Source organism: Nelumbo lutea, chromosome 4 (assembly GCF_056320005.1).
Source record: "Nelumbo lutea isolate HS-2025 chromosome 4, American lotus-T2T, whole genome shotgun sequence".
NCBI classification, from domain to species: Eukaryota; Viridiplantae; Streptophyta; class Magnoliopsida; order Proteales; family Nelumbonaceae; genus Nelumbo; species Nelumbo lutea.
In genome coordinates, this window is record NC_142687.1 from 6,688,794 (window position 1) to 6,711,287 (window position 22,494).

Below are 22,494 nucleotides of genomic sequence, written 5' to 3' on the forward strand. Positions count from 1 at the left end.
GTAAATCTGAATTCGTAAGGTTATGTTTGGAAGGAATAGAAATGTAAATATGTAGCATGTAAAATCTTGTATTTTGTATATATTTACACTGTATATATTTGTATTTGTATTCTTTCCAAAATGAGTATTATTTTATATATATTTACACTGTATATATTTGTATTTGTACTCTTTCCTAAATGAGCCCAAAGATATTCTTTATACACCGCTACAGGTGCTGTGAGGTGGATTAAAACATTAATGTGAGGGTAAAATAACATCTGCAAATTGCAGATACTGGATCTGCTCCTCACACAGGGGTGCCTCACATGCACATCCACCGTGTATTGGGAACATCTCCCATGAATAATAACTTATAAGTACAAGAGATGTTCTCAATGCATGCTATGATGTGCGTGAGGTTGGTGTGAGGCGCCCCGTGGAAGGAGCAGATCTGGTCTCCAAATTGGAACCAATTCCAAAGATAAATCAGTTTGGATGTACTGGTCATGGTCATCCAGTTGCATATCATTAACACCAGTTATACTTTAAATCGTCCATATTTCCGATGTGAGGCATAGTGAATTAGGCCAACAATGTGTTATATTGAGTTCACATCTCTGCCCCACAATGCTCCACAGCACATCCCTGCCGTGTATTGAGAACATCTCCCGATGATAGTACCGGTACATCATTGGGAAATGTTCTCAATACACAGCAATGATATACTGTGGGGCAAGCTCGTGTTATGTTCAGCAGATCCGATACAACCATATTTTTGTTAAGTAAAATATCTAAAAATCTTTGTCCAATCATACCCCTCCCACAAGACGCCCAATAGGCATGTGATAAGTGGCACATTACGTGTTGTTTGCTTGATTCATGCTTTGTGGTTGCATTAGTGATATCACCCACTCAAAGACCCCAGATGTCACACTTTTGTCACTCCAATCTCTTACCCACAAGAATTCTATCCACTTACCCACAAAACAGTAAACATCCCGTGCATATAACATGTAGGAAGATGAGATGCTCCCAATGTGGCTGCGATGTTATATAGGCAGGCGTGGGTAAAATTGTCATGGGTACAGAATCAGAACTCTTGTATAGTGATGTGTCCAGATGGAAAGAATTTTTTTCTTATCTTGCCAGGGTTGTAATTTGGCTTAGCTTAATCATATTCCAAATGGAGCTCAGTGATCACATCAATACCCCTACAGGAGATGCTCTTAATACACAATCCGAATGTACTGTGAGATGTGATGTAAACTCTTCACGGGGATGGAATCTGCTCCTCACAAATGGGCGCCTCACATCCATATCCACCGTACATTAGAAATATTTCTCGTAAACAATAACTAAAAAGTACGATTTACAATGCATGATAGGACGTGCGTGTAAGGCGCTAGGTGTGAGGAGCAGATCCCGTCTCCCCAAATGGACGATGGCTATTGTCTACTTACGAGACATGGATGTGGCCCACTGGCCCGGGTCCGCTACAAAAAAGACGTGTTATCCGAAGATTCCGAAGACAGTGATGCACACCGGTCACCGGTGATGCCGGTAACCATTTACCAACTTTTTTTTCCCCACCATTTACCAACGTACCAAATAGCAAGTGCCAACAACCCAACAATCCAAAAAAACAAAAGCTTGTAAATTCGAATTAGCATTAGTGATGTTTGTAATCATCATCGTGCATGACTTTAAAAAGTGCCCTTTCCGCCCTTTCAATTTTCATTGACACAAAGTTCCCTCGCATTTGTAGCTCTGTCATCGGGTGGAAGCTGAGAGAGGCAGATGAAGGGAAGGAAAGAGAGGAAAATACTAGCTTTCACGGGAGTCGCCGCTCTCGTTGCAGTCGCTCTGAATCTCATCATTACCACAGTCAACTCCCAGAAAAAGAGAAAAAAGAAAGGTCTTAGTTCTCCACTATCTCTTCATTGTTTTTTTTTGTTCTTTTTCGAAGTAATTCTCAATGTGCTTTCAGTTCAGTATGCATATTCTTTTAGTACACTTTTTTCAAGTTTATTTCGTTTTTTTTTTTTTTTTTTTTTTTCTGATTATGGTTTCCTACTCATTTCGATAATTTTGATGGAAGACTCTATAATCTTTACCACTATACTAGTACTAGTAATGCTTAATCGCATATAAGCCTTTCCTTCATATTATTTTTTTTTCCTTGCGAGAATTTGGCAGATCTTCCAAGCTCAAATGTGCTTGTCAACCTCTCGGCATCCGAAATTCTCAAATTAGCCGACCATATCATTGCCAAGTCGAAGGAGGTTCATGATGCAGTTGCTTCGGTTCCCCTCGACAAGGTATTAAAATTCTCTTTTCTCTATTCAATCCATCTTTTGATTTATTCTGCATTGATAATTGATTAAGGCGCATATGCCTTTTTTTATTCCATGTCTACTCTGATTCTTAATTAATGAAATTTAAAGGGAAATTGCCATTTCTGTGCAATGAATTCCTGCCTTAACAGCAATAGCTTGAAAACCGATTTCTAACTATTCTCATCTTTGATTTTTGAGCAATAAATATGTGCCCAAATTTTACTTCACTTGGCGTTGGTTGTACAATAAAACTTTCTAGTTGATGTACACTGCTTTCTTCATTCTTGGAACTTGGAAGCTGAGTTAGTGTTGGACATTGATACTGTGGGTCTCAGGAGGATTATATGTTGGCATTAGGATTAATTTTATAGGTTTAGATTATGATTTATTGTTTCTCTTGATACATTAGTACGGTAGTACCAAGTATCAAGCAATCGGTAGATATTTTTTTTTCTTTTTTTGTTCACATATGCAGAAATAAATGTGACCAGGGAGGCTAAACATTGATCTGTGATGCTTGGTCTTGATTGTTGACTTGCTGTAGAAACCGTTAATTTTCCTTTATCTAGTGCCTTGGAAAAAATTCAGAAGTGCATTTTTCCCATTGCAAGGGGAAAAATCCACCATAAAACAATCTGTAAGGAGCTCTAGCACAGTGCTAGATGTTCACTATTGCATTGAACATTGTCATTTCAGGTATTATGTCCATGCCCCTTTTCACTAAAGTAATTGCAACAAATAAACCGTTTGGTGCTGTATTTTATTTGTTTTATTTTGGTTCAGTGCTTATGTGCACCTTTATTTTGGAATTTGACCTTGTGCTACTAGATCTGATAATATTTTTTTTTGATGAATTACTAGATCTAGATCTGATAATCTTGAGCTGTCATACAAGTATATATTTGCCAACAGGTTTCTCATTTACTAATTTGGATGTCCTGCACATTTAGATATCTATATGCTTTTCCTCAATACATCTTGCTATAATATCTTTTGCAGGTCACATATATGGATGTTCTTTCACCATTGGCTGAACTAGAGGCTCAACAATTTCCATTGGTGCAGTCCTGTGTTTTTCAAAAGATGGTATCTGTTTCAGAGGATGTACGCAAAGCTGGTGCTGAGGCAGAGAGGAGAATAGATGCTCACAATCTGGCATGCAGGTCTCAGTTACCATATTGATATTGCTTTTTTATGTTTTCTTTTTGTTTTTGAGGACCTTTTGGCAAGGTAGAAATGCTTGTGGCCTCTTGGATCACATGCATATTTGTCATTGACTTGTTTCTGAGATGTCCTTAACAAATGCATTCTCTGGTGTTGAAAAGTACAATCTTTACTACTGGCTCCCGCCAATGAGCGTGTGTCTTAGCGCAATGGTAGAGTTGCTCCATTTTGACCTGGGTGACCAGGGTATTCGTAGGAGCAAGGCTGCGTACATCTGTCCTTCCCCAGACCCTGCATTGGCAGGAACCTTGTGCACTGGGCTGCCCTTTTTTATTATAAAACAAATTAGTTATTCTCTTTGACAAGAAAAAGCAAATTGGTCAGGGTGTATATATCTTTTTTAGTTGTTCAGGCTTAGTGGTTTATGACATATCTCTCAAAACAGAATTTCTGGAAGTTCTCCAAGAATAAAAATCATCTTTCTATGGGACTGCACTTTTCTGATGGTAGAAGGGCACTGCCAAGTGGTGATCATCTAGTTGTCTTCAAGTACAGTTGTTTCTTGGATCCTTAGGTTCTTAAAAAAAGTTATTAGAGTCTAAATATTGCATCCTTGTAGTACTTTTTTTTGGTAAATTAAATAATCAACATGTGGCCCACTTTTGTGGAGAAGAGGTTGTCTTATGGTGAATTTGAACTTGCCTGTATATAAACTAATGCTATATAGTTGCATGCAAGGTGATCAGCAAGCGCGAAGATGTCTACCGTGTTCTCAAGGCTTTTGCTGCAAGAGGGGAATGGACAAATGCTGAAGCCAAACGATATATGCAGTTTTTGGTATGGAAAAAAGTCAATTTTTTATGGATTTTCTTTTTCTTTTGAAATGGTAAAGTTTTTCTATTGGTGACAAAAAAGTATAGTATGCATTCATTCCAAAAGTGCAGTCAGAAGGCAACAGGAAGATGGGAATAAAAAAATTAACAAATAGTTTTGCTGTTTCAGCTTTCTTTGCACCTTGTTATGGGTATTGGTGGGGGTAGTTTTTGCTTGTTTTGGTTTTTCGCTCTGTGCTTGTTTGTTGTTACAAGTGGTTTCTTTCTGCTTTGTATGGGGTATGATTTTGTGGGTCGGATTTGTTGGGATGGTTTGGCATATCTGGGTGTCTTAAGACTTAGTCAGAAATCTTTGGGTGTTTTATCTTTTTTCTTCGGGTGATTGCTTATCTTTCTCTTGTATCCTCTTTCTTTTTTAATTTAATTTTATTTATCTTCAAAAAAGTATAGTATGCATTCATATACTCCTGTACAAGGCTTTGTACATATGGAGCACAAAATAAGTGCCTTATTGACTAAAAAGGATGACATCAATGTCTAATATTTTGTTAGAGAATAAATACCCATTCAAGGACCTCACCTAACGGCTTAAGCTTTTAGGTTGAACAATTCCTTGAGATGGTGTTAGAGCTTGTTTGACCAAGTGGTCTAGTGTTCAATCCTTGTCGCCCTCATTATAATTAGTTAAATTTCAACACAATGTATGGGTACCTGTGCTTGTCCACACTTCATGCTTGATGGAATTTCACGTGAGGGGTACTTTAGAGAATAAAAACTTATTCAAGGACTTCACCTAATAACTTAAGCTTTTAAGTTGTGGGTCAGCCTCTTTTATAAGTCGCTTGCCTTTCTTCTCCCTTTCCTATGTGAGACACCATCCACTCACACGTGAATCTCAACAATCTCCTCCTCATGTGTGAGTCCTTTGTTATTTGCTTAAAGAGCCCTACCTATCCGAGCACACTCAACCATGGAGAATGGGAAAGCCATGGGAGTCACCGACCACTCTTGCAAACCACTCACCAACCATTCTCGCCAATCATTCAACCATGGGAACTGGTAGAAGCATGGGAGTCACTGTATACATCCATCAAACCTTGTTCCTAACTGAATTATTAGCTTTGATGTCACTTGTTTGGGGGAACCGAGGGGGGTCACCAAAACCTAGGAGTTTGTAAACACAAGAGTTGAACACCACCTCTAACCCAAAAGCTTAAGCTATTAGGTAAGGTCCTTGAATAGATTTTTATTCTCCAACACACCCTCTCATGCAAAAGCCCATTGGGCTTGAAGCGTAGTCAAACATAGATCCACCCATACCTTGTGCTGAAGTTTAATTAATTATTAATGAGGGCAACAAGGATTGAACATTAGATCACTTGGTCAATAAGGCTCTGACACCATCTAAAGGAACTGTTCAACCTAAAAGCTTAAGCTGTTAGGGGAGGTCCCTGAATAGGTTTTTGTTCTCTAACATATTCATGGATTCAAATCATAAGAGGGAGCTCAAGCATCAGTTAAATCCTTGTGAATGGCAATCTAAGATGAAACTGTGCCCGCCAACTGACTGTTCTCTTCAAAATCATTTCTATAGATGAAGGTTTGTGCTTTAAAATGCTTGGGTTCCTATTTTCCATAACATCCAAATGAAAGCCAAGGGTAAGATATTTCAAAGAGTTTTACACCTTCTACTTAGCTTCTTGGTGTGACATGGCCCACACCTCAAATGCTTGCTGTACAAGCTGTGGGAGGCACTGTCTCATGCAGTTGTGCTGAAGGCTCTAAGAAATCAGCCCATAACAAAATGCTAAACTTTCATTGAAGAAACAAGTGGCAGATGGATTCATCTACTTTTTTACATGACACAATTGATGTCTTGAATATCCATATCTCTGGCCAGTAGTTAGCACTTGCCTGGGGTGGTGCTTGACAGTCCACACCATGAATGAAAGTTTGGAGGGGGCTTTTGAATCCCATATCCAAAAATTAGGGAATTCTGGTCTTGTCGGGCTGTGCTGTCTTTAACCTTGGACATCTTAGATCCTAAAACCTACTCTTGTATCACTACAATTTCTTTGATGGGCTACCTTTCAATTTCAAAATGAGGGCTGCTTTGTCATTTTCACTATAATAATCTGTCTAATCTGTATTGCAACTTGAGATTCCAATCTGTTCATTTAATTTGGAATGCTTCTTTTTTTTTGATTGGTAACAACAAAAAATTTTATTGATTTCTATACCCCAAAACAAATGAGATCTATGGATTCCTTGCCTAGTTAAGGCATCAGCCATGCTGTTTGCATTGCAGCTAGAGATCTAACTTCCCCGAGCAAGTATCTATATATCCATGTTCCTTGGGTTTTATTCTTTAACCAACCCACTAATAATTTGGAGTCTCCCTCCCCTGTTAAATTTCTGTGTTGGAGATTCCTGCTCAATCTCAGCTTGTGTAAGACTGCCATCAATTCTGCCCTGTTCATTTAATTTGGAATATTTATCTAGGCTACTTAGTATATTGAGCAATTAAGTTTCCTACCAGGCAATGCCGGTGATGGCATTACATGTTTAATTCCTCCCCTTCAACCCCACCCCCTAACATTCAGGAGTGGATTTTTGAATTGTTAACTTAAGCTAGGACTACTTCATGGTTAATCTCTATTTCCTAGTTTAAGATGTTTCATATTCCGCAAACAAGCTCATTGAACATTTATAGTTGTGGAGCTTTTCCCTTTTTTTTTTTTGTTTTGTTTTGTCATTCTTCATCTCCTCATGGAGATGTTATTTAGATTCTATTGCAATAACAACACATAGAGGTAGAGAATAACCTGCAATTCTGCAGAGATTTCTTCAAGTTTACATAGTGATTCTTTTGTAATCAATGACAGCTTAGGGATTTTGAGCGGAACGGATTGAACCTTACTTTAAGCAAGAGAGAGGAAGCACAGCGTTTGAGAACTCAAATGGATGAGCTAAGTATGCGATATATCCAGAATCTGAATGATGATAGTAGTTTTCTTCTCTTCGATGAGACTGAACTGCTTGGGCTGCCATCAGATTTTATCAAGGTATAATATTCTTCCTTTTCCTTTAACATTACCTTAAGCAAAGTATATTAATTCAACTGTGTTCTATGGTGGACAAATATTGGCACTATTTTTGTGTTTATATTGCTATTGGCATTCCCATAATTTAACAATGGATATGGCATTAAACAGAATAAAATGGTCAAACAGGGTTCATGTAGCCAAACCCGTACAGTTGGGATAGAGCTTTGAGTTGTGCCTCACCATACTTGCCTCAGCTGGCACAAGTCCACCAAATTGAATAATTCCCATTGAAAGGGAAGTCGGATCATTTTGGACTTAACATATCATGAATACAATTTGAAAAATGTTGTTCAATATGCTTTGCTCATTAAGGCTTAACAAACCTGTCCTCCCTTTTTCTCAACTCCACTGAATCCATGCTTGGAATTGTGAAGATGGCTGTCATGTGTGATGAAGCTGTTCTTTCCCAACCAGTAGAAATAGCAGTGGCTTTTGCAACCCATTTTAAATCAATTTTTGGAAGGCCTCTAAATGAGAGGATTTGGGTGGAGGGGTTGGAATGGCCAACTCTTAGTTTAGAAACCAGAGTGGGGTTAGAGAAAAACTTTGACTTAGAGGAGATAAAGGAAGTAGTATTTTCAATGGATAGAACGAAAGCTCTAGGCTTAGATGGATTTACAATGGCATTTTATCAAGATTGTTGGGATATTGTGAAGAAGGACTTAGTGTTGGTTTTTGAGGAGTTCCACAGGAGGGAATCATTAATCCGGGTTTAAACTCCACATTCATTGCATTGGTCCCTAAGAAGAAAGAGGCATCACATCCAAGGGATTTCAGGCCGATTAGTTTGGTGAATAGTCTGTACAAGATAATTGCAAAAGTCTTGTCTCTAAGAATTAAGAAAGTTCTTCCAGCCATTATCACACCCAATCAAGGAGCTTTTGTGAAGGGAAGGCAGATCATTGGTCAAATTTTGGTTGCAAATGAGAGCTTAGAGAATTTTAGGAAATCCAAGAAAAAGGGAGTGGTATGCAAACTAGACTTAGAGAAGGCTTATGACCTAGTTGACTGGTCCTTCTTGGTGGAGGTAATGAAAAGTTTTGGTTTTGGAGACAGATGGTGTAGATGGATCTGGGGTTGTATCAGGAGTTGCCATTACTCGATATTGGTGAATGGAACTGCGGTGGATTTTTTTCCGGTCATGAGAGGAATAAGACAAGGTGATTCGCTCTCCCCCTTTCTCTTTACTTTGATTGCAGATGTCCTGGGGAGACTGATACATAGAGTCGATTCTAGAGACTTAATAAGAGGTTGGAGAGTCGGAAGGGGGGAAGTACCACTTACACACTTGCAGTTTGCAGATGACACAATCCTATTTTGTGAGGGTGGGGATCTAAGATGGATCAGAAACCTAAACTAACAATACAACTCTTTGAGCAGATGTCTAATCTTAAAGTGAACTTCGATAAGAGTTGTGTGGTGGGAGTGAATTTTGAGGAAAGGGAAGTAAGTGATTGTGCAGGTGTGTTAGGGTGCGCTATCTTGGAGTGGCCTATCACTTATTTGGGCCTCCCCCTAGGAGATAACCCCAAGAATGAAAGCTTTTGGAACCCGGTAGTAGAGAGATTTGAGAAAAGGCTTGCTTCTTGGAGGAAAAATTGTCTTTCTCTTGGGAGGAGAATCACCTTGATTAGGTCTACCCTTTCCAACCTTCCTATTTACTTCATGTCAGTGTTTAAGATTCCTACAAAGGTCTCAAACATGATAGAAAAATTAATGAAAGATTTTTTATGGTAACCAGGAGTGGAGAAGAAAGACCATAGGGTGAGGTGGGAAGTGGTAAATAGGAACAAGAAGCTAGGGGGGCTTGGGATTGGGAATATCAAGAAAAGGAACATGGCATTATTGGGGAAATGGTTGTGGAGATTCCCGTTGGAAAGGGGCAAATTTTGGACGAAGATTGTGGCTAACATACATGGACTGGATGAGAATGACTGGGATCCTGGAATTTTGGTAAGGACTACCGCCGCATCCCTATGGAAAGCCATTCATGATCTGCTTCCAATTTTCTCTCCTTGGATCAGGTACGATTTGAACTCCGGTAATCGAATAAAATTCTGGGAGCAAATTTGGGTTGGGGACCTACCCTTGAAAGACCAATTTCCATCATTCTTTGCTTTGTCAGATTTGAAAATGAACCCATTTCCTCCTTTTTGGTTCCTTCTGATTCTTCTTCTGGGTTTGGGTGGAATTTGAGGTTGAGAAGGGCAATAAGGGATACAGATTTGGGGTGTATGTCATCTTTGCTAACCATTCTTGAAAATGTTTTCTTGAACCCTAGTAAGGGAGACATTAGAATCTGGACCCCTTCTTCATCCAACTCTCTCTTGTGCTTCGTTTTCTGAGACATTAGTCCAACCTACTACACCGCTTGGGCTGTCATTCCCGGTTAAAGATATTTGGAGCAAACCTATTCCTCTTTGGGTTGGTAGTTTTTGTTGGGAAATTTTCCTGGAAAGAGTTAACACAAATGACTTTAAAGAAAGAGGTCCAACTGCTGTTTACTTCCCAATAGGTGTATTCTTTGCAAAGCTGATGGGGAAACGGGTTATCATATTATGGTTATTTGTCCAGTTACTAAAACTGTTTGGGAGTGGGTGTTTTCCCTTTTTGGGTAATACTTGGAATCCCCCTGGGAGTGTGCAATGCTTGTTCTCTCCTTTCTTTAATTGGCCTAAGAGAAAGGGGAAGATTATGTGGAGAAGCATTAGGGCTGCGGTGTGCTGGCCAATATGGGAAGAAAGAAATTCACAATTTTTTTTTCAGATAAGGAAAGAACCACAAAAAACCTAACAGATTTGATACTTTCAAGGGTTGCTCATTGGCTGAAATCAATGTTGATAGTCTCTGAATTCTCTATGGTAGACATGCTGAGAAAGTGGAAAGAGGTTGCTACTGCTGTTATGTATATAAGGAACTGTAGTCCCACTTGGACCCCCCCTCCCATCGGATTCATAAAACTGAATTTTGATGGGGGTGTTTTTAGGAGTGAGGAGGGTATATTACTGCCATGTTCTCTGGGCCAATTGGAGAGGGTGACTCTTTTAGAGCCGAAGCAGTTCTTGAAGGAACCCAAAGAGCAAGAGAATTAAGCATTAGATGCTTAGTGATTGAGGGGGACTCGAAGGTGGTGATTAGGTGGTTGAAAGGAGATATCAGTGGCTTGTGGAGCTACATCAATGAGAAGAAAAAATTTAATTGGCTGTGTAAGGACTTAGAGGTGCAATACAACTGGGTGAAGAGAAGTGCTAACTCAATGGCTGATGGGTTAGCTAAGCAAGGGATGGCTAAGGATTCTTTGTTTTGGACACATTTTTAGTATTTTGTTGCCATTTTGATGTTGGGGAGTTAAGATAGTTTACCTTCCCATTTTCTGTAATTAATTTTTACAAGTATTATTCATTAATAAAGATTTCTGTTATCGATGAAAAAAAAGATGGCTGTCATGTCACCTCTCGAGATAGGGATATTAAGATTGTGCCCCTTTCTAACATGATGTATTCTCCACTGACAATTAAGAACTGTGACCTAGCTCTTCTAAGCTCATATAAGACCTTTGTTGAGGATGAAAAATCATCACCGCCAATGCCTTGTGACTTGTGAAATCAGCTGAATTGGTTTGGGTTGAATATTGCGTTATGGTTAGAAATGCAACCCTGTCATTAAGTTACACTGTGCTTTCAAATATCATTGCAATTGGCTTGTAGTCATTTTTTGGACCTCTGAAAAAGAAATATGGTAGCATTTTGGGGTGAGAACTTTGGCACTTGCACCTTTTTTCCTCATCTCAGTTTGCTGTTTTTGCATCATAGTAGAGTAGTAGGTTGATTTAGGATTTATTTCTTCTGACGGGAAGATAGGCTTGTAAACGGAGCGATTTCGAATCGAATCAAGCCATGCTTGAATTCAATTCCGATTACAAAATAAGTGATTTGAATTCGATTCAAGATCCGTCGGCTATGCAAAAGTCTCAACCAGATTCGATTTTGATTAAAATGTTGAATATTCGATTCAGTTTGATTTAACCGATTTTACAGAGAAAACCCTAAATCTAAAATCCAAAACAAAGACATAAAAACAACCATCGCTTGTGAACGACATAGAAAGGCCTTAGAAAATACAAACTCACTTGTTAACAATACAAAAAACCTCAAAAAATCTAGAACAAGAAAGAAAATAGAAGAAAGAAACTCATGGACAGAAGTTGAAGCTTAAACTTCAAAATGCCATTTTGTCTTCAATAGTAGGCAGCAGGTGATTCTCTTTACTTGAGGCACTAAAACGAAATATTGCACTTGCAAAGGCCAGTGTTAGATCACAGTCTAATTCAGCTGGTTTGTGATGCTAGAATGGTAGCTAAAGTTCCTTTTAAATTAGAGAATGCTTGGTTTGAGGATGCTAATCTTGTTCCTTTGTTGAAGTCAGTTTGGGAGGAGTTGCAGGTGGAGGGTACCAGTTCATTCATTTTGGCAAAGAAATTGGGGGCTATCAAAGCAAGATTAAAGATTTGGAAGTTGGAAAAGAATTTAAATTCAGACATAGAGAAGAAGGCTCTCCTGAGTTTCATAAAGGAGGTAGATACAGTTGAAGAACTAGGTCCTATTGCTGAGGAGATCAGACTAAAAAGGCAGGAGGCCAAATTGGCAGTGGTGGAAGAAACTAAGTGGAGGCAAAGAGCCAAAGTAGCTTGGCCGAAAGAGGGGGATAGGAATACACATTTTTTTCACAAAATGGCAAATGCTAGAGCTAGAGCTTCTGTAATTACCAGACTGGAGAGTGAGGGCAGGATTGGTATCACTGAGACTAATATGAAGCTTGTGGCAACAAATTTTTATTAGAAGCTGAATAAGGAATCATGGTCTTTCAGACCTTTTTTGAGATCCCTTCCTTTTAACCAGTTGAGTGAGGAGCAATCTTCCCTTATTGAGGGTTCCTTCTCTGAGGAGGAAATCAAAGAAGCTATCAAGTTGTTGGTTGATGAGAAGTCTCCTGGCCCTGATGGTCTTACAAATCTCTTTGATATTAAATGCTGGGATGTGGTGAGACAGGACATCATGAATGTTTTCCGGGATTTTTTTGAGGGGGGTTTGTTGCAGAGAAGCCTAAATACTACTTTCATCACCCTTTTTCCAAAGACTGAAGGTGCAGTGAATATTAGGGATTTCAAGCTGATTAGCCTTCTTCATAGTTTTTATAAAATCCTAGGTAAAGTACTTGCTGAAAGATTAAAAGGAGTCCTTGGTAGTGCCATCTCAAACAACCAAATTTCTTTTATTCCGGGTAGGTAGATGCTGGATTCGGTTCTTATTGCCAATGAGCTCATTCATTCAAGGAAAAAAGAGGGTTCCCCAGGTTTGATTTGTAAACTTGACATTGAGAAGGCCTATGATCATGTTAACTGGAGACGTGTGGACCTTGTGCTTGATCAGATGAATTTTGGGCAGAAATGGAGAAATTGGATTAAAGTCTGTATCACTTCTCCGAAGTTCTCAGTCCTGGTAAATGGGCAGGCTGCAAGTTTCTTTGATAGTTCCTGGGGCCTTACGCAAGGAGACCCCTTATCTCATCTTCTTTTTATGTGTAATGGAGATTCTTACTCTGTTCTGTAAGAAGGCTGCAATCTCAGGAGTATGGGATGGTTTTGCAATTGTGTTGGGGGGAGAAAAGGTGAATATTCTTCAATTTGCAGATGATACTCTATGTTTTGTGGATGCTTCCCCCTCTCAGGTGGAGCTAATCCTTGGGATTTTGTCTTGGTTTGAAGTGATTACAGGGCTAAAAGTAAATTGGAACGAGAACCAAATTATCCCAGTTGGCCAAGTGTCTAATTTAGCTAGGTGTGCTGGTATTTTGGCTTGTTAGATTGAGTTCCTCCCAGTTAAATATTTGGGACTCCCGCTAGGGGTGAGTGGTGGTTCCTCTGCAATTTGGGACCCAATTATTGAGAGATTGGAAAGGTAGCTGGCTTCTTGGAAGGCAAAATATCTCTCTTTTGAGGGGAGGGTGACTCTGATTAATGGTACTCTCTCCAATTTGCCTACCTACTTCTTGTCTCTTTTCTATATTCCTAAGAAGGTTGCAAATCAGATTGAAAAGCTTCAAAGGAATTTTCTTTGGAGAGGCTGGGAGGAGGAGTAAAAAGTGCACTTGGTGAGTTGGGAGCAAGTTTGCCTCCCCAAATCTGAAGGGGGGGTTAGGTATAAAGAAGCTGAAAAATTTTAACTCTGCTCTCCTTTGTAAATGGATTTGGAGATTTTCTATAGAGCCTGATGCTTGGTGGAGATCTCTCATTGCCAGTAAATATGGTGTGAGTTGGGGAAATTGGAGAACTAGGGATCCTCCTCTTAACTGGGGTAACTCTCTATGGAAAGGGATAATGAAGACCTATTCAGATTTGGCCAGGGGAGTTTCAATTAGGGTGGGTAATGGTAGCAGGACCAAATTCTGGAAGGACCCTTGGTTCTCTGATGTTCCTGTTGCTGAGTCCTTCCCGCTCCTATTTCAGCGTGCTTCTGATCAAGAGGCTTCAGTTGCTGAGTGCTATAGTATTTCGGGTAGTTCAGCTCTTTTGACTCGAGTTTTTGAAGGAATCTTTTTGATTGGGAGTCGGAAGAGGCAGTGAATCTCTTGTCCTGTCTCTAAAATCAAGTTCTGGATTATAATTTGGAGGATAAGTGGCTTTGGAGGTGGAACTCTGATGGTCCTGTTTTCTGTAAAATCCTTGGCTGCTATGATTGGTAGGAGGGGTGGTCCTGATTTCCTAGCTCGGCAAGTATGGAATCCAACCAGCCCAACAAAAGCCTGCTTCCTGGTTTGGACTATGGCTCTAAATAAATGCCTTTCTAAGGAAAATCTTGTGAGAAGGGGCATCCAGGTTTCAGACTTGTCTTGCAGTTTATGTGGTTGCAGTGCTGAATCCACTGATCATTTGTGCATCTACTGCCCGTTTTCTGCTCAATTGTGGAGTCATCTCCTCAACATTGTGAAGGTTAGCTGGGTGATGCCGAGGTCGGTTAAAGAGTTGTTAAGCTGCTGGCAGATTAGGGGTTTGAGCAAGAAAAAAAAGACTCTCTGGAAGCTGATTCCAATTGTGGTAATCTGGTGCATCTGGACCGAGAGGAACAGAAGGGTCTTCAATAATAAGTTTCTTAGTCTGGAGGACCTATCTCAGAAGTTAGTGGGCAAGCTGATTTCTTGGCTGTCTGTGGTTGCAGAGTTTAAAAACTGTAATGTGTCAGATGTTTTATTTTCTGTTTCTTGATGGTTCATGTATTTGCTGTGTTAGATCAATCAGCCTATTCTGGGACTGATCTCAGCCTCCTGTGTGTATCTCTTTCTCAATAAATATTACTTAACCTTTCCAAAAAAAAAAAAAAAGAATACAGGAGGAGAGGAGAGAGGAGAAAGAGGGGAGAAGAGTGGGCTTTTGGTATCTCGGTAAATTAAAAAGCTGAAACCTGAAAAAGTAGCTGCATGTCAATTAGTCTTATCTTTCAACCAGATAACTTTTAATTGTCTTTTGTAATAAAGAGATACAATGGACACTTTGGGTATCGTGTAAAGGAGTGTAACTCGAACTAAAGTTTAGAATGACATATATTATAATTCGAATATTTATCAAATCGAATTGGCATAGCTTCAAATTTGATCTGATGAAATAATTGGTACAAAAATCAGATTTGAATTTGACCATTTATTCAATCCGAATAATCCGAATTCGATTTGTTTAAGTTGAATCTCGAATTCAAATTCGAATTTCCGGATACCATTTTCAGGCCTACGGGCAGATATATTAACACTACTAGTTCTCCTTCAAGCCCCTTGTCCAAAGGCAAAGCCTACTTGATCTGGTCAAACCTCTCATTTTTCACCTTTTATTTATCTGTTTGACCTTCTAATAAATTTAAAACAAGAGGAATTTCTAGATCAATCTTTTTTGTTTCTTTCTTTTTATCATCAGTAGAAGAAGTTTATAAAGAGATAAAACCAGGTATGGAGACGGAGTTATCCACAAGAACATGGTTAAATATGAGATGCCAAATATAAAGGGCTAAATTATAACTATGCATACAGAAGTGGCACCTCAGCTGACAAAGAAGCACTGAAATTATGAAGAATTTATGAATAAGCAAATATTTAGTTGCAGTGGGAGATATGAGATAATCTGATGCAGTGGAAGTGATCTGACCTAATCGCCAATGATCTCACCTCATAGATGTTCATTCTCAAAGGGCATGGAAAGAGATTGTCATCCATTCATCCAACCAATAGCTATTTGGAGCCATTGTCTATCATGATCTCCTCAAAGCCCATCAAGAAGAACTTCTAGATCAACTTTCTTTTGTCTAGTCAATAGGCAGCATGTAAGGCCACAAAGGTTTTACCTTATCTGTATGGATTATCTGGATCTTATTTTAAGATTTTCCAGTGAAGCAACTGATCTATGCCATTTTTGTTTTATGATACTCTTTGAAGCACTTAGCTCTGGTTGCACTGCAGTGCATCAAATGGCAGATTATTTATTATAGAATTACATGTAAAAATACCCTTGATTTTTTCTAGAAATTTGGTTTTGGTGTATTTGCTCATGTTGGATTTGTATTGGTGACTTTGGCCCTGCATGACTAGGATTCTTGACATATTTGTAGAAAACTTGGGATTCTTAATTTTTGCATTGCCTTTCTGGTTTCATATTGTGGTTTTATTCATTTCTGTGGCATACTTAAGTGAATATATTGAATTTGTCAAGTAATTTCTATTTTCCTTTTCTTTTATTAAGCCATTACTAGAATGCTGAGCCCCCTTCCCCTCCCCCTACACCTAAAAGAAAAGCAAATCCTGTTTTCAATGCATTTTTTATTCATCCTGTACAAATATTCTGCTTTGATATACTAACAATAGTTGGAAACCATATTTTTGGCCAGAGCTTAGACAAAGCTGAAAATGGTAAATTAAAGGTTGTCCTTAGAAGTCATCACGTTTCTCCTGTATTGGAGTACTGCAAGGTATACTGAATTTTCATGTTTTTGTTCTTGATTACTTAATCCATTCCCCTTTAAGATCTGCTGTAATATAATAAATGTATAATATTGTTTAATGCCTTTTTGAGTTGAATAAATGATGCCATAATTCTGTTTATGCTATGATTACTTGGTTTGGTTGAATTGCTTCAACTTTTCAAGGTCTTATTGTTTTTACAGAAAACATCTTGTTCATCCATTCACTTGGAATGTTCTTTTCTTCTGTGGTCTAAAGTAATCAAATTGTATTCTATGTCAAAAGAAAATGTGCATGAGATGGCATATACATCTGCACAAAAATGTTAACAGACAGGCCGAAATTCCATGCAAAACTTCTCTAAGGTAAGGAGCTGCCACTAACAGAAAATCCCAGTAGTCACTGATTTGGCTAGCATATCTGCTACCCCTTCCAGGACCCCAGATAGCTGGGACCAACATTTGGTAATGTCCTTTTATCTGCTATAGAGTTCATCTTCCTTTCAATCCCATCTTTTTGGAGTCAATTGCCAAGTCCTGCTTCCCACATTTTGACATCACTGCATTTGCTGGACTCTCCTTAATGACTTAGAGTTAAAGCTGATGGCTAAGCAAAACCAATAAGCAAGACCCTTACACCTGCTTCCACACAGTTGGGTTTTCTCACTAGGTTCACTGAAAGCCCAAAGGTGCTTGGATTGAACTTGATGAAGACACCACCAATTCCAGTTTGCCTGAAATTCTTAATAAAGCTAGCATCAAACAAAAAAAATTGGCATTATCTGCCACTGGAGGAAGGCTAGGCTGAAATTCAGTGTGAACATTGTTGTTATTAGGAAATTTTGCAAACTTTGGAAGTATCTAAGTCGTAGGCAATTGGAGCTTTATCATAGATATGGTAAGCTTCATGGATCTTTTTATCATGTCATAATTTAAGTGATTTATTCCACCCTTCAGTACACATATCCGTGGTTTGTTTGTGATAGCAGGGGATACCAGCAGAGTAATGCATTTTTTTAAACCACATCACTTTTTATTTTTTTAGTTTTTTATCAGCAATGGATCAAGGAAAGTTACAGAGAATGAGAGTACCAATATAATCATCCCCGTTTCAGATAGAATGAGAACTGGCCCCTGGTGCAACTCTCCAATACCGTACAGCTAAGGCAATCTTGAGTTCTGGTGGGGTTAGTCCTCCACCAATTCAATTTTTATCTATTAAATCCCTCTCAAGCAAGTGAGGCACATCCCAGGCTTGCTGATCTTGACAACCAAATAAGCAAGGTGTTCAAAACTTCAAATTATTTGCCAGTGGTCTTGCTTCCAAGATATGATGCTGCAGCTGCCAAGGAGCAATGGTACCTTCCCAAGATTTTTATTTTTTATTTTTTGATAAATGAGAGTAGTTTTATTAATTCAAATAATGAATATACAATCAGCCTAGGAGGAGGCACGAGATGCTACCTCCCCCGAGGACTGAACCAAATACACTAATCATGCCCAAGCCTGAGACACAATTACAAAGTAGCCCAAAACAGATCTCCCCTTGACACCCCTTGCTTGGCTAGAGAATCAGCCATTGCATTTGCTGATCTACTGATCCACTGAAACCTGACAGTCATATTCCTTGTCATCCATTTAACATTCTTTAACAGATCCCTGTACCTTCCCAAGATTTTCCTATGATTACTTGTTGATCTCTTTCCAATTGGAAGGTTCTGTATCCTAAAGAGCAGCCCAACTTTAACCGATGCAATATGGAAATTCATTCTGAATTATCATTACCCATTACTTGAAAATACCATCAAACATATAAGCCACATTACCTTTTTCTTTAACAATTTTCAAATGCTTCTCAGACATTAAACAATGTATAAGCTTTGTATTTCATCTCATTTCATTACAAGGAACTAGTTTAATTTTGAATGGGCAGTCATGGCAATCAAAATTTTACAATTTAGAATATGATTCATGATTTGAATTGCAAATGCCAAGGGTACCCAATCTGTTTTTTTTTTCCTTTGAATCCTTTAATGAGAAAACTAGCTCTTATTAGGGGCTTTTGTTTTAATACCTTCAGTGTGAACCAAAAACTTGTTTGGGTTCTTTAAAACTTGTCTTCAGTTTAATTTCCATCAAAATGTGGTTAAAGAATATTTGATGTAGTCTGAAGTTGAAATTGATTATATCATTTATTGCCTGCAGTGTACAAGTAGAGTAGTTGGTGATAGTTATTATTCATGATGGATGTGGATTGAATTGGATACAGTTGTCTTTCTTTTTGTTTCAAGTTTTAATTTTTTTCACTAGGTGACTGCTCTCAGACTCAAACAAGCATTCGCATTTTTGTCCTACTTCAGAGATTGACATTGATATCTTTGTTGGGTTTTCAAAGGCTTGTGGTGGTAGGAGACTCTTAGGTTGTGATTGCATGGATTGGACCGGGGGGGGGGGGGAGTGTTCATAGCTGCCATGACATCATAGTGGAGAAGTGGGGTGTAGAGCCCTTGGTTGTTGGAGTGAACATCTTGCTCTGGAGTGGACAGAACTGAGCATTTTCATGGTTCCGTCATCCCTAAACAGTCTCTGGTTTCTTATAATTGTTGTCCTATGGGTGGCCTTTGGCTTTTGAAGCCAGTGTTTGCTCCTTTTTCTAGGTTCTTACCGTTTTCTGTATTTCTTTGCTCTTGTTAATTCTCTGTTTTTGAATAAATGAAATCTTAGTTTTTTAATAATTTCATCAATGTTTGCATAACGTGTGTTGTTTTTAATATCATGATTGGTGAATTCAATTGCCATAAGGTGTTCATCCATGCTGTATGAGAATTCAATAGCAATAAAACTTCCAAGTTTGGTATAAGGAAATTTCTATCTACTGCACCTTGGTGCAATTTCTTCTGAATGTATGTTGAATGGGGGTCCCTTTGCCAAGTTCATGGTTATGGTGTCAGAGTTGGATTTTTTTTGTTTTGTTTTTTGTCGTATTTATTCTGTCATTTCGATGTTATCTTTGATGCATGTTAAAGTGGGCTCTGTAACATCAGAAGTTTGTTGCAATTAGCAGCTTTCTGTTTGGTTTTGTGAAGGTAGGAACTACCAGGAAGATGGTAGCTGTGGCATATGGGCAGAGATGTTCTGAAACTAATCTTCCTATCCTGGAAAATCTGGTAATGCACTAATGCTGCAATGAGAAGTATATATTTAACAAGCTTTTATTTTGATTTGATGTTGCAGAATGCTAGTTTTGAAAGTTGCACTTTAATATGATACTGATGCTTTATATGAGTTATGCAGTATCATTCATTCATCACCATATGAGCTAATTTTTGAAGGTTTCCCTCTATAACTAGATATGGTAAATGTGAAGCAGCTATGATGCAAAGCATTGGCTGAACACTGATTTCATTTATATCCCTTATTCATGATATATATTGTTGACCAAATTTACTTAGCTACATGCATTATGTCATGGGTTAACCTGGTTCTATTCTAGGGCATAGTTTTATTTCCATCAGACAGCTGAAATTTGGTGAGAAACTGATACTTGGACTATTATTTGACCCAATGGTCCCTTCTGTTAAAACTTTATTCCCATAAGGCATAAGCTATGATACCCAGATACTCATACAAGGGTGCTGTATCATGTCTGATGCTTAAATTTTTAGTGCAGATACTGTATTTTTTTTGATAAATAGTGCAGATACTGTATTTTTTTTTTGATAAATAGTGAAGATACTGTATTCATCTGTTTCCATTCTATATCTGCGTAATATAGTCTGTTAGACTGTTGAAGTTCATTCTGGAACTCATTGAACATTGGCTAGTCAGAATGCCTTGAATGCAGAATATTTAGTGTCTTTGATCTTGGACCTTCTCCATTTCATTTTCTCATCCATCTTTTCCTCCCCGTACATACAAATGTCTTGATTTTTTTTAGATGACATTGAAGCACGTGACTGATATTGAATGATAAAATATGGTGGAATGTTATGCATATTGCTTATCATGGTTCCTCCTGATGAATCTCGTCTTTTATTCCTATCTGCCCAAGAAGGGGGCACTATAAGCATAATATCTGAGATTATATGTCATTGCCTCTAGTTCTTTTTAAAACTCAGATATTAAAGGTGGTAGTTTCATTTAACTCAGGTTCATTTACGGCATAAGCTTGCTCGGTTGCTTGGCTATTTGAACTATGCTGATTATGCTATAGAGCCTAGAATGGCAAAGATGTCTTCCAAGGTTTGTTCAGCTCTCTCTGTTTATAGAAACACAAACCAACCATGATGTCTGGTGCAATTATTTAGAATAATCTTTCTCTCAATTTTATCATTATAATTTCTACTTTGCAATTAGTGTATGATGCCAATTCTTCTTCCGGATGTTCTCCTTATGGTTGAGTTGTGTCCCTTTATATTCTCCTTATGGTTTCCAGGTGTTTGAGTTCCTAGAGGAAATCTCTGTTAATTTAACTGACTTGGCTTCAAAAGAACTTGCAACACTTAAAGATTTGAAGGTTGGTTCTAGCCCAGCTTATGTCCTTCTCATATCTTGTTCAATAGCTTATAATTTTGAGTGTTTTGGATGTTCAGAAGAAAGAGGAAGGTGAATCTCTGTTTGGGGTTGAAGATCTTTTGTACTACATGAAAAGGGTAGAAGAACAAAAGCTTGATCTAGACTTGGGAGCTGTTAAGCAATACTTTCCTGTCACTGTGGTTCTCTCTGGGGTTTTCAAAATATTCCAAGACCTTTTTGGTAACTGTGATATATTTCCTGATGTTTTTATAACTCTTAAGTGTTTTTGAATTTGTCATTGATTATGCTAGTTTACAGCTTAGTCATTTATTTCTTTTTATTGAATAAAATTGATAGTCCTTTGACATGTCTTAGGCTTAAGGTTCGAGGAAATCATAGACGCTGAGGTTTGGCATGGTGATGTTCGCCTATTTTCAGTTCTGGATTTTAGTTCCAGTGAACTCTTGGGTTATTTTTACCTGGATATGTATTCCAGGTCTGCTTTTTTTTACTTGATAAATGTTTGGCCCACCCTTTTATTTGTGTATCTTTTATTTGAGATAGAATGAAATGGTTTCAGTTGATATTGTCAAATAGGGAAGGAAAATATGGTCACACCTGTGTCATGGCTCTTCAAAATGGTTCATTATCACAAAATGGTTCACGGCAGGTAACTGTCTCATTGACCTTCTTAAGAGGACTTCTGATTGGAATTTTCAAGATTGATGGTTTATTCAGGTTTTGGATTGGAATATTTCACCTTGAAGTATATGCTAATTATGAAGCATCTTCTATTTTTTTTATTAAGCTGATCTGTGTTTCAATTTGTAAATATGTAATGGTTAAGCTTTTAAGACATGATATTCGACTACAATACTCTAAATGGTATGGCCTGTAGCTTACCTGTTTGTGCATTGTGTTTTACAGTTCAAGCCTTCCTTGCTTTGTTCTGGTTTCCCTTGTTTTTGTTGGAGCTTTTTCTTGGGAATTTGATAACTCAACTTTAGGAGGGCTGTTCAGATCATGCACTCATGTTATCTTTTTGAAAGATTAAGCTTGTGTGTTTAAATGTTTATTCCACTTGATGCTATTGTTCCTTCCAACTGAAGTTTAATAGACGTTCTTTCTTGATCTCTGCCTGTTTGGCAGATTGATCCAAGAACTATGGGTTATGGGATCTCTGCCTGTTTGACAAGATACCTGAGGTATTATTAATGCTGGTGTGAATGACACATTGATGGTTATATAGCACCTTTGCCAAGAAATTAAAGCTATTCATCAAAAAGACTGCAGGCTTATTAGTTTGGTGAGTGGTATCTGCAAAATAGTTGCTAAGGTGCTTTCTCTAAGGGTCAAAGAGGTTTTCCCTCCATTATCTCTTTGACTCTTCGCTCAAGGCAAATAAAAAGTTGTAAATTCTTCTGCTAACTAGTGTAGTCAAGAAATGAAAAAAAAACTGAGAGAAAAGGATGAGTGTGCAAACTAAATTTGGAGAAAGCGTACGATATGGTGGATGGGGATTTTTTGGAGGAAGTAATAGTAAATGTAGTTTTGGGGAGAA

General features: G+C 38.2%; 1 protein-coding gene across 2 annotated transcripts in view; it reads left to right on the forward strand.

Moving 5' to 3' along the window:
* The first annotated feature begins 1,590 nt into the window (after positions 1–1,590).
* Positions 1,591–22,494, forward strand: part of LOC148853625 (Zincin-like metalloproteases family protein) — a 29,479-nt gene continuing 8,575 nt past the window's right edge. Inside the window, exons 1-12 of one of the 2 annotated variants that reach the window (XM_088985992.1) lie at positions 1,591–1,897; positions 2,179–2,300; positions 3,318–3,481; positions 4,229–4,319; positions 7,201–7,380; positions 16,347–16,427; positions 19,505–19,585; positions 20,568–20,660; positions 20,854–20,934; positions 21,011–21,173; positions 21,309–21,429; positions 21,531–21,603. In XM_088985992.1, the coding sequence (XP_088842118.1) occupies positions 1,780–1,897; positions 2,179–2,300; positions 3,318–3,481; positions 4,229–4,319; positions 7,201–7,380; positions 16,347–16,427; positions 19,505–19,585; positions 20,568–20,660; positions 20,854–20,934; positions 21,011–21,173; positions 21,309–21,429; positions 21,531–21,603 (1,368 nt within the window). In that variant the 5' untranslated portion in view covers positions 1,591–1,779. Of the gene's footprint in view, positions 1,898–2,178; positions 2,301–3,317; positions 3,482–4,220; positions 4,320–7,200; positions 7,381–16,346; positions 16,428–19,504; positions 19,586–20,567; positions 20,661–20,853; positions 20,935–21,010; positions 21,174–21,308; positions 21,430–21,530; positions 21,604–22,494 lie in introns of both variants that reach the window. The other variant, XM_088985993.1, reaches the window with a different exon arrangement.